Genomic DNA, 12,500 nt, shown 5'->3' with positions numbered 1-12,500 from the left:
AGAAGTGGGCAACATAGAGTAGACTGTAGGAGACTGCAGTGAATATTTCCGAAAGGGTTAAATGTGGCATTGCACTGTTTGCAAAGAAAGTCCTGTTGACTGCAAGAATAAACTCGTCATGGAATCGTTTATGCCTTTGTCTCCCCAGTCTTGCAAAGTGTGAATGATTATATAAAAAAGTCAACAACAAAACCCTTTAAAAGTATATCCGTAAATAACATACAGGACAACTTTCAAATAGAAAAAGAGGAAATAAGAACAAACGGGTTACTCATTGTGACCCTCGCAGAAGGGTGACGCTCAATATATTCGGCCGCTCTAACAACAGGTCATCCATATAGTACTCCATGATTAGAGCAAATCCTCATAAACACAAAGTGTCAGGGAATTTCATAATGTTAGTAACACCATCTATTGACTGGATTTGAAGTTACAGTATTTGCGAAGTTTCTGTTAACGATTTTGTCCTTGTATTTCCGTTCCATAATAGACTTGGAAAAAGAAATTTTGTATTTTCTTTAGTCACGTTATAATCACCTAGCCATGCAGTAAGTGGATTAACTACCTGTGTTTATAGGTTATATTGTTATATCAGTTTTTGTGAAATGTGTTCATCCTTAAGATTTTTAAGTCTTTAAAAATGTATTTGAAATTGTCTTAAGTGCTATTTAATTAAAATTCTTTACGAGTTAAGTTATTAAAATAAGTGTAGTGTTAATCATAAGTGTAGTTAAATTTTCACAAAGTATGTTTCTTTCCTTTTGTTTCAGCTAGGGTAATCCTCGACCCTTGGGGAAACAGTGCATGACCTTAAACAATCCCGGAGCAATTACTGCACTTTTTGAAAATACTTGAACTATTATCACAGGTTCCCGTTGTTACATTGAAGCATACGTTATATAAGTGACTCTGAATCCGAAATTCAAATTGGTGTATTATCTAGCGTATGATAAATGTCATAGAGACCCATGAACAGTGACTTGTGTTATGTACTGTGTTGTAAGGTTTATTTTTCTTGAGCAATTGCTGAGGTATTTATTCGTAACAAGACATTCGGTGATTTATTTTGGGTAATTGATATTAAAAGGGTGTCAGACAGATAAGTTACTTAATTTTTTTGTTTTCGTTATTTATTTCCTTATTTCAATAATCTCTTTAAATTCATAATCCATAGTGGTGTTAATATATTAAATTTTGTAATTAAACATTATTTCTAAATTTCTGAATTTGTTTTACCATACCTAATCACAAATAAGCAGTGCTATCTTTACCAGGGAAAAATGTCTTCGGAATTCCCTGACATTAAGTGGTGTGCTCACCAGGGCTAATTTAAATATTTCCTTGTTAATAGTGGCCTGCGTTACTTTGTGATTGGTTTGGTGATAGTAGATTTTCTATTACAACATATGAAAGTGCAGTTAATTGGTGTGTGGAAATTGTATTTTGAGTGTGTGGGGCATTTTAAGAATTCGGCCGGAAGGTCGCAAGTGGGAGACTTCCGATAGTTAATTAAATGTAAACCGAGTTCTTGAAACAAGTGTCCGGTAACAGTTGTTACGTAAGGGTCCAGCTGACTCTAGAGATATACTGGTTTGATAATTTTAAAGTTATTGTTTTGTACTTTATATTTATTTTTATTAAAACTTTATTGTTAAATCTGGATGCTTGGTGAATGGTTACTGTTGTGTAATGAAAGTGTGTGATTGTCCTTTATTCATAATAATTATTTCTAGTACAATTCAGTTTCTGCTTATTGTCATTGTGTAACAGGTATCTTTAAATGTTTCTTAAATTAAGTTGCTTGTAGGTAATGGTTAAAGACTGGATATTGTAAAATGGAGTCTTATAAATTCTGGAAGGATGAAGGTTTGTCCATGGGACTCTCAGATTGAGCTCTGAAGCTCTTTTGAATTTATTTTAGAGAAGAAAATCAAAGATAGTGATGAGCGTGATAAAAGACATGCTGAAAGAGAAGAACGGGCTCTGAAGATTAAATTCGAAGAAAATGATAAGCAGAGGGCACATGAACTTGAGTTGCAAAAGGTCAGAGGAGCAACATCTAACCCTAGCCATGTGACAGTTGCTGTGGATACTACTAGACCTCTTCCTTTTTGTGATACTGATGATATCACCGCCTACCTAGTAAGGTTTGAAAAGGTAGCAGTTTCTCTCAACTGGGATCGGAACTCTTGGTCAGTTCAGTTAGCATCACTTTTAAGAGGTAAGGCATTAGATATCTACACGTCGCTCTCAGATGACGTTACGAGTGACTATGCATCATTGAAGGAAGCTCTTTTGAAAGGATTCAAGAAGACTAGTGAGTGGTACAGGACAGCATTTAAAACTGCAAAAATGGATTCCAAGAGCACATATGAACAATATTTGAATATATTTCGAAATTTTGACTTGTGGATAAATAGTCTTAGGATAACTAAAGACTACAAAGATTTGAGAAACATTATAGTCTGTGATCAGTTCATGTCTACTTTACCTAAGGAAATGCGTCTTTTCCTTAAGGAGCGTAAACCTAGAACTCCAGAGGATTATTCATCGTTGGCAGACACATATGCTTCAGCACACAAATGTTATCCTAAGGATGAGCAGAAGTCCTTTAGGCACAATGCTAATGTATCTAGTTCCAGTGACAAGATCAGTATGAGTGAGAAACCAGAGAAAACTAATTCGTCACGTCCAGGTAAGATTTCATGTTACGGTTGTGGTCAGAGTGGACATATTTCAAGAAACTGTCCTAACAAGTTACCCAAAAAGAAATCTGAATCTTCTCTTGAGATAGGACAAGTTCTGGATAACACGGGAGTATGTGGACCTATGGTATGTGGAACAGTGAATGGTACTACAGTATCTACAATACTTAGAGATACAGGTTGTACAGGAGTAGTGGTATCAGAGGATTTAATTCCTGATCCTGGAACAAATTGTTCATATTCTACTCTTATTGATTATTTGGGCAGGAAGGACAGATTCCCTATTGTCAAGATTTATTTGAAATGTAGTTTCTTTACAGGTTGGGTTAATGCTGTTCGGGCTCCAATAAAGTACTGTACTGTCTTATTAGGCAATATTCCAGGTGTTCAAGACCATAATTTGTTTCCTCGGAAAAATACCGATTCTTCCATAGAAGTGAATGCAGTAACCAGAGCACAGGTAAAAAGGAGAAATGTTGTACACCCTCTTTCTTTACCAGAACCATTTGATATATCCATTGATCATGAATCTTTTCTTAGAGAACAGCAGAATTGCGAAGTTTTGAAATATGCAAGAGAAATGAGTCGGTCTGGTGATGTCAAATGTTGCAAGAATGGGTTGCAGTACGAGTTCGTGATGAGAAATGGACTTCTCTACAGGAAAATACAGAATTGTAAAAAGCCACAGTTACTAGGAAAAGAACAGTTGGTTGTACCAGTTAAATGCATAAAATTAGTTTTACGCCTTGCACATGATATTCCGGTAAGTGGACATTTTTCTCATAGGAAAACCTTTAATAAGATTAATGGAATTTTCTGGTGGCAAGGTATGACGTCTGACATATATAAATATTGCAAATCTTGTGATGTATGCCAAAAATCTTCTCTTGTTGGAAAAGTAAAGAAGGCTCAGATGGTTAAATTACCAGTGATCTCTACGCCATTTTATAGAGTGGCCATAGACTTAGTGGGCCCGATTTCTCCTCCTAGTGAAGCAGGTCATAGATATATTCTTACCATGGTAGATTATGCTTCAAGCTTCCCAGAGGCAGTAGCTTTGAAGAACATAACTTCTGAAGACATTGCAGAAGCCTTAATATCTATTTTTTCCAGAGTAGGAGTGCCAAAAGAAATTCTTTCTGATAGAGGACCACAATTTCGATCAGAACTTATGTTGCAAGTACACAAGTTATTAGGAGTCAAACCTCTTTTCAGTACCCCATATCACCCTGCTGCGAATGGAAGAATAGAAAGGCAACACCAGATTTTAAAAAGTATATTGAAGAAAATATGCGAGTTAAAACATAATCAGTGGCATCGTTTCCTTCCAGCTGCACTGTTCGCCATGAGGGAAATTCCAAGTGATACAACAGGTTTCTCACCATTTGAGATTTTATATGGCCGTCAAGTGAGAGGTCCCTTGACAATATTGAAGGAACTATGGACAAATTCGGAGATGTCTGCAAAGGAAACTGATCTTTATTCTTTTGTTTTGGAACTACGTGAAAAGTTGTCTGATGTTTCTGATTTGGCTGTTCAGAACATGAATATATCTTTCAGTAAATATAAGTCTTATTTTGATTTGAAGAGTAGTAAGCGCCGATTTAAAGCTGATGATGAAGTGCTTTTGCTTATTCCAGAAAAACAAGGTAAATTGCAGTTCTCATGGAGAGGTCCATACAAGATAATTGATAAGCATGGTCCAGTTGACTACTGGGTAAACGTAGAGGGTAAGAAGAGACTGTATCATATCAATCTTATGAAGAAATATTACCGTAGAGAGAATGTTAATATGTTACATGTAGCAGATGAAGATATGACTGGAATGATAAACACTGTTCATGTTAACAAAGTTGCTGTTATTAATGCTGATGAGGATGATTATCTGAAAATTGAAATTGTGGATACCAATCAGAGTACATGCAACATAAACCCTAATCTTTCAGATGCACAGAAAGATGATCTTCATAACTTATGTCAGAAGTACAAACATGTATTTTCAGATAAACCAGGTAAAACTACTTTACAAGAGCATAATATTAAGATTAAGACTACTGAACCCTTTGTTCGTAAATATTATCCAATCCCAGCTCATTTAACTAAGGATTTCAATGACGAAGTACAAAGTTTGCTTGATCTTGGAATAATAGAGCCCTCATCTTCTAATTATTCATCTCCTGCATTGCTTGTCAAAAAGAAAGAAGGTACCTACAGATTGGTTGTTGATTTTAGAACTTTAAATGCAATTACAGATTTTGATTGTTAGCCCATGCCAAACTTTGAGCAAGATCTACATAAGTTTGCAGATTTTATGTACATTACAGAACTTGATATCTGCAAAGCATATCATCAGATTCCTCTAACACCAGAGAGTCGCAAGTATACAGCCTTTGCAACTAATCTTGGACTAATGCAATATGTAAGATTACCTTTTGGCCTTAGCACAGCTTGTGCGACGTATATTAGATTAATGAGGCAAGTATTGAAAGGTCTTTCTTTCGTAGTTTGCTATTTTGACAATATCTTTATTATTTCCAAAGACTGGAAAATTCATATGGCAGATTTGGAAAAAGTCATATTGCGACTACAAGAAGCGGATAACTGCTAACCAGGAAAGTGTTTCCTCGGTTATAAAGAGATACAATATTTAGGATATGTAATCAACAAAAGGGGTATTTTTTCCTCAACAGGATATAAAATTACAGCTATTTTGGACATGCCGCCTCCCACTACCAAGAAACAGTTACGAAGCTTATTGGATCTGTAAATTTTTATGGTAGATTTATTCCAAATTTGTCAGATAAACTAATTCATCTTACAAAGTTTTTGAAGAAGGGTAGTTCAGAAAAATTTAATTTTGATGAAGATGCATTGTGCAAATTTAATGAACTGAAATCTTGTTTAACTTCTCCTCCGATTCTTCAGGTGCCTGATCTAAATAACATTTTCTGTTTAAGAACTGATGCATCGTCTACCGGTCTAGGAGCAGTTTTGCTGCAGTATATAGACGGTGAACCTTATCCAGTGCATTCGCAAGAAGCAAGAAACTTCTTCCCCCCGAGACTCTATATGCAACTATCGAGCGAGAATGCTTGGCCATAGTATGGGGAATAAAGAAGTTTGAGTACTACTTAATGGGTAGAAAATTCCTCTTGGAAAGTGATCATAAGCCACTCGTGTATTTAGAGACTTCAAAGTCTAGTAATGGAAGACTAATGCGTTGGTCTTTGGCATTACAAGTTTATTCTTTCTCTGTTGTTCATGTGAAGGGTACCAATAATATATTTGCTGATTTGTTAAGTAGAGGTTAAGGTATTTTGTCATGTCTATGAAATTCCATGTTTGTTTATCTTTTATATATAAAAGGCTTAATGGGGGGTTTTGTCAGGGAATTTCATAATGTTAGTAACACCATCTATTGACTGGATTTGAAGTTACAGTATTTGCGAAGTTTCTGTTAACGATTTTGTCCTTGTATTTCCGTTCCATAATAGACTTGGAAAAAGAAATTTTGTATTTTCTTTAGTCACGTTATAATCACCTAGCCATGCAGTAAGTGGATTAACTACCTGTGTTTATAGGTTATATTGTTATATCAGTTTTTGTGAAATGTGTTCATCCTTAAGATTTTTAAGTCTTTAAAAATGTATTTGAAATTGTCTTAAGTGCTATTTAATTAAAATTCTTTACGAGTTAAGTTATTAAAATAAGTGTAGTGTTAATCATAAGTGTAGTTAAATTTTCACAAAGTATGTTTCTTTCCTTTTGTTTCAGCTAGGGTAATCCTCGACCCTTGGGGAAACAGTGCATGACCTTAAACAATCCCGGAGCAATTACTGCACTTTTTTGAAAATACTTGAACTATTATCACAGGTTCCCGTTGTTACATTGAAGCATACGTTATATAAGTGACTCTGAATCCGAAATTCAAATTGGTGTATTATCTAGCGTATGATAAATGTCATAGAGACCCATGAACAGTGACTTGTGTTATGTACTGTGTTGTAAGGTTTATTTTTCTTGAGCAATTGCTGAGGTATTTATTCGTAACAAGACATTCGGTGATTTATTTTGGGTAATTGATATTAAAAGGGTGTCAGACAGATAAGTTACTTAATTTTTTTGTTTTCGTTATTTATTTCCTTATTTCAATAATCTCTTTAAATTCATAATCCATAGTGGTGTTAATATATTAAATTTTGTAATTAAACATTATTTCTAAATTTCTGAATTTGTTTTACCATACCTAATCACAAATAAGCAGTGCTATCTTTACCAGGGAAAAATGTCTTCGGAATTCCCTGACACAAAGATCTCTGTGAATACCATTAGTCATGTCTAGAAAACAAAGTTTCATATTCCAACGTTACCGAAGGTCAGGATCGTAGGCGTGAAATTGAACAGATTACTGAACAGATGAAATCGCTTATGCTGAAAATAGGTCTAGCTTCAATCTGAAATCCGAAAGGAGATATGGGAGTCTCTCAGCGAAGTATTGAGCACAGGGACAACGAGATAAATGCCTCTGGAGACTTACAAAAAACCAAAACAAAATATATGAATATTTGATCAAAATTGAAGGGTGGATAGATAATTATACTAAATTCAACTTGCCTGTCCATCTATCAGAGAGAGAGAGAGAGAGAGAGAGAGAGAGAGAGAGAGAGAATGGGAAGGCATGATTATCTATCTGGCCTTTATGTAAATCAGAGGTAGATTCAAAATTACATTATTTCTTTAACGCACTGTAATAAGAGCAGTTATTAAATGAATTTAAAATAATTCGTGGTGTTCACGTTCTCCTGATAATATTACTTCATGAGAGAAGGAATTTCTGTAGATGGACATGAAGTAGAATGATTCATAAATAATTACCCTGTAATAAATTGAACTGCTTAGTAGCATATGTACACATATTTGTATATCTATTTATATAATAAAATACTATAGGTTTTACCCTTACTATTTTTTTAAATCTCACACTTGAAGGCACAAAAGACGCAGTACTACCAGATTCACTCCACCTTAAGAATAACTTAAACCAAAATGGTATTATGTATAAGGTGCACTGTCTATTAATTTTTCCTTTATATGCAAGTTATTCCTAAGGTATACTTAGGTATTAGGACTTGTGCGCCGCTGGCTGTCTGCTTAAGAAACAGATCAGCGCCTGCCCTATGAGCCAGGAGCACTTAACTATATATATATATATATAATATATCTATATATATATATATATATATATATATAGAAAGATATATATATATATATATATATATATATATATATATATATATGTATATAATAAATATATATATATATTATATCTATATATATATATATTATATATATATATACATACATATATATTGTACCATATATATATATATATATATATATATATATATATATGTGTGTGTGTGTGTGTGTGTGTGTGTGTGTGTGTGTGATGTGTGTACGTATACATACATATATATAATATATATATATATATATGTGTATGTGTGTGTGTATGGTTATATGACTTACTCTATCACTATTAGCCTATTAGGCTTTCTACGCCTATGCACATCCGTGTTATTCCACTAACCAATCAGCATAACGATACCTCTCCAGTCAGAGCAATTGCCACTTCATTCTCCTACACACAAGTCCCATGAGCAAGTTGTCAAAACCCTTACACAAGTTTGACTCATATCTTGCGCGTATTCTTTGTTTAGTGGAGAAATACACAAGGACAGGAGAGGACTTGTATATATAGACATTTGCAATTGCATTTATGGAGGTCTTTTGTATCAGGGTCTACTTTCATGAGTATTCGCTTATGATATCTAATTTAACATCTGTTTCACCCCAACATTATTTAAAACTTTTACCGTTTCTCTTTTATACTTAGTAGTAAAAATGATAAAATTTCCATTTTCATTTAAAGCAGTTGTTGGTCATGCAAATTTCCTTCGGACTTGGAAATTTTTCCAGTGAAAATAAAACTTCAAAACTTCATCATAATTTTCCATAGTGATATGAAGTTTTTCATAAAATTTCATTATTAATAAATTTCTCGTCAGCTGCAAATCATTGAAAACACAGTATAGTACGAACCGGAATATAACCTTCTTTCCAAATGCCTGGTATCGGAATTTCCACTGGAACTGAAATGCTTATACTGATATTGTGAAAACACGCTACACCACTACACTGTTTATCCTGCATCGGAGGTACGCACTATATCTGATGAAGTATGAACATGCAACTGTTTGTCCACACTTTGACACATGAAACAAAGATCTATGAACAAAATGTCGTGGTGGGTGTGAACTGTTTCAGGGTCGAAGGGCAGTAGCCAAGATGGGATCGAAACATCAACATTGCAAACTGAATGCAAGTTTTCTGAACCTAAACGTCTGACATTTTGTTTCCCCAGTTGTTAAATCTTAGTTTAATTATTTGCCGGTCAATATTTTAGAAAATTTTCTCATACAATATTTTCAGTTTTCAAATGCCTTTCTTAACACTTGAAAAAACTGTCGTTTGAAATAGTAGCCCTTCTGATTTCAAGCTTTTAGAATCTACTTATCAATTTTTTTCCTTTTTATAGTTTTGAATAATCTCTATTTAGTAGGAGCTTAAACATCAAATTCAGCTTTTGATCGAAAATGGTTACCCGTCCAAGCGTTGCGAACACAACAGGTTGCTTATGTAAGGCAATATACTTGCAAAAATCTGTGCAAAATGCTTTACAGCTGCAGAACAAACGCTAAGTGTCTACGCATACACAATACACATAATTGTGCATAAATATTTTTATTTAAATTTTCCAAGCTGCAAAATACATAGAATATTGTTGCATAAATATACCTGAAAACCCCTGCAATTATAAATGTACTAACACGTTACTCTTAAACATATTGCTACTAAAAGATGTTCTCTCAATGAATGGCCATTTTCATAATATGAAACAAACATCGTCTGTATAAAAGAACACAAGACCAACACACTTGATTAATGTAATAAATTTTTTTTCCTCCAACTACGGTTGTTGGTTCTGCTAAAAGCATCACTGATTGAATTATGCCCTTATTTCTAGATTAAGGGGGACCTGGTGATTAAGGGCGAACTATTTTTTGGAGAATTCTTGTTCGAACCCTTTTTGTCACCTTGTATATTATTAACATATCTGTTGATCTGCTGAAATCAAATTACTCAAATTAACTTTCTCATAAAGACCGAGCTAGAGAGAGACAGAAAGGTAAATTTATGCATTTATTTGTAAGCTAACTAGATGCTCGTGATTTAGATCCTTTCATACCAGTAATCGGATTAACATACGATTCTTGATCTGCTGCAATCACATTATTCAAATTAATCCTGTCGTAGTGTGACAACACCCGCGCTCCAACATGGCGCAATTCTAAGCGAACGAGAAAAGGATGCAGGAGGGATGAAGCGGTCTCTGTTCCGTTACTCTTGCTTTACACAACATTTTATTTCAGAAAACTTCTCTGGGGCGAAATCATAGGCACATTAAACTGCGATATCGTTACTTTTGCTCGAAAATCTTGCGTAAAGCGTCACGAGAAAATGGTTTGCCACGAAAGTGAAAACAACAGCATTTATCCTTTGTTTCGTTTTCCGTCCCGCGATGTCATTAATTTCTCTCTTCACTTTTGGTATTGGATTCCAGACAGTCCAACAAAATTGTCATCTCACATTTTCCATTCAAAGACTTTTTTTTATGATTCTCAACCGCCTTCGTCAATAGGGGTTTTTGCATCTGGCTTACTATTATTTCCTGTTCTTTATGACAATGTGGGAGGGTCACATTCTTTACTCATTACTTAATTTACCTGGAAAATTGTATTCAATTACTTAGGACAAAGGCTTCAAAATCAAGCAATATTGTTAACATAATCAATTGCCTGAGTTCTCTTAATTTCAATTTAAGCTAAACAATCAGAAAGCGAATATACATACAAACATATATATATATATATAATATATATATATATATATATATTATATATATATATGCATATATATTATATACATCGAGCTACAATGTCCTTTAATATCTAATTCGCTCTACCTCGGAATTAATATATTTTCATATATGCTTAACCGAAGGGGAATTTTTTTCACGATAACAGATTTGCCTGTACCTGGGCGCGAACGCAGGAGACATTCAAATCCAGGCACCTCAGTGAAGCTCTACCACCCCACCACCGCGAGAGGCCCATAAGTTTATGTCGTCTCTCACCCTCAAATACCTCAACGCGCTCAGGTATTCGTTAGTTTGGAGACAACATCAACCCGCCTCGATTCCGGTATCGTTGTAGCGCTTTTTGACAACACGTAGCATTTACATAAGTCATATCACATTACTGTGATTCATATACATACATCGAGCTACAATGTCCTTTCATATCTAATTCGCTCTACCTCGGAATTAATTTATTTTCGTATATGCTTATATATGCTTAACCGAAGGGGAATTTTTTTCATGATAATAGATTTGCCTGTACCTGGGCGCGAACACAGGAGACATTCAAATCCAGGCACGTCAGTGAAGCTCTACCACCCCACCACCACGAGAGGCCCATAAGTTTACGTCGTCTCTCACCCTCAAATACCTCAACGCGCTCAGGTATTTGTTGGTTTGGAGACAGCATCAACCCGCCTCGACTCCGTTAGCGTTGTAGCGCTTTTTGACAACACGTAGCATTTACATAACTCATATCACATTACCGTGATTCATATACATACATCGAGCTACAATGTCCTTTAATATCTAATTCGCTCTACCTCGGAATTAATATATTTTCATATATGCTTAAATATGCTTAACCGAAGGGGAATTTTTTTCACGATAATAGATTTGCCTGTACCTGGGCGCAAACGCAGGAGACATTCAAATCCAGGCACGTCAGTGAAGCTCTACCACCCCACCACCCTCAAAGACCTCAACGCGCTCAGGTATTTGTTGGTTTGGAGACAACATCAACCCGCCTCAACTCCGGTAGCGTTGTAGTGCTTTTTGACAACACGTAGCATTTACATAAGTCATATCACATTACCGTGATTCATATACATACATCAAGCTACAATGTCCTTTAATCTCTAATTCGCTCCACCTCGGAATTAATATATTTTCATATATATTTAACCGAAGGAGAATTTTTTTCACGATAATAGATTTGCCTGCACCTGGGCGCGAATGCAGGAGACATTCAAATCCAGGCACGTCAGTGAAGCTCTACCACCCCACCACGTGCCTGGATTTGAATGTCTCCTGCGTTTCCTCTCAGGTACAGGCAAATCTATTATCGTGAAAAAAATTACCCTTCGGTTAAGCATATATGAATATATATTAATTCCGAGGTAGAGCGATATAGATATTAAAGGACATTGAAGCTCAATGTATGTATATGAATCATGGTAATGTGATATGACTTATGTAAATGCAACGTATTGTCAAAAAGCGCTACAACGCTACCGGAGTCAAGGCGGGTTGAATTTGTCTCCAAACCAACAAATACCTGAGCGCGTTTAGGTATTTGAGGGTGAGAGACGACATAAACGTATGGGCCACTCGTGGTGGTGAGGTGGTAGAGCTTCACTGACGTGCCTGGATGTGAATGTCTCCTGCGTTCGCGCCCAGGTACAGGCAAATCTATTATCGTGAAAAAAATTCCCCCTTCGGTTAAGCATATATGGAAATATATTAATTCCGAGGTAGAGCGAATTAGATATTAAAGGACATTGTAGCTCGATGTATGTATATGAATCACGTTAATG

The 12,500-nt window shown here is 35.2% G+C and overlaps 1 protein-coding gene across 1 annotated transcript in view; it reads left to right on the top strand.

Moving 5' to 3' along the window:
* The window catches only part of LOC135219991 (uncharacterized), a 171,162-nt gene that overhangs the window by 1,070 nt on the left and 157,592 nt on the right, over positions 1 to 12,500 (top strand). Inside the window, exon 2 of the mRNA XM_064257275.1 lies at positions 1,922 to 4,717. Within this exon, the coding sequence (XP_064113345.1) occupies positions 1,922 to 4,717 (2,796 nt within the window). The remainder of the gene's footprint in view (positions 1 to 1,921; positions 4,718 to 12,500) is intronic.

Source organism: Macrobrachium nipponense, chromosome 20 (genome assembly GCF_015104395.2).
Source record: "Macrobrachium nipponense isolate FS-2020 chromosome 20, ASM1510439v2, whole genome shotgun sequence".
NCBI lineage: Eukaryota > Metazoa > Arthropoda > Malacostraca > Decapoda > Palaemonidae > Macrobrachium > Macrobrachium nipponense.
Note: the sequence above shows the minus strand (reverse complement) of the source record. Positions and strands in the feature narration are given on the sequence as shown.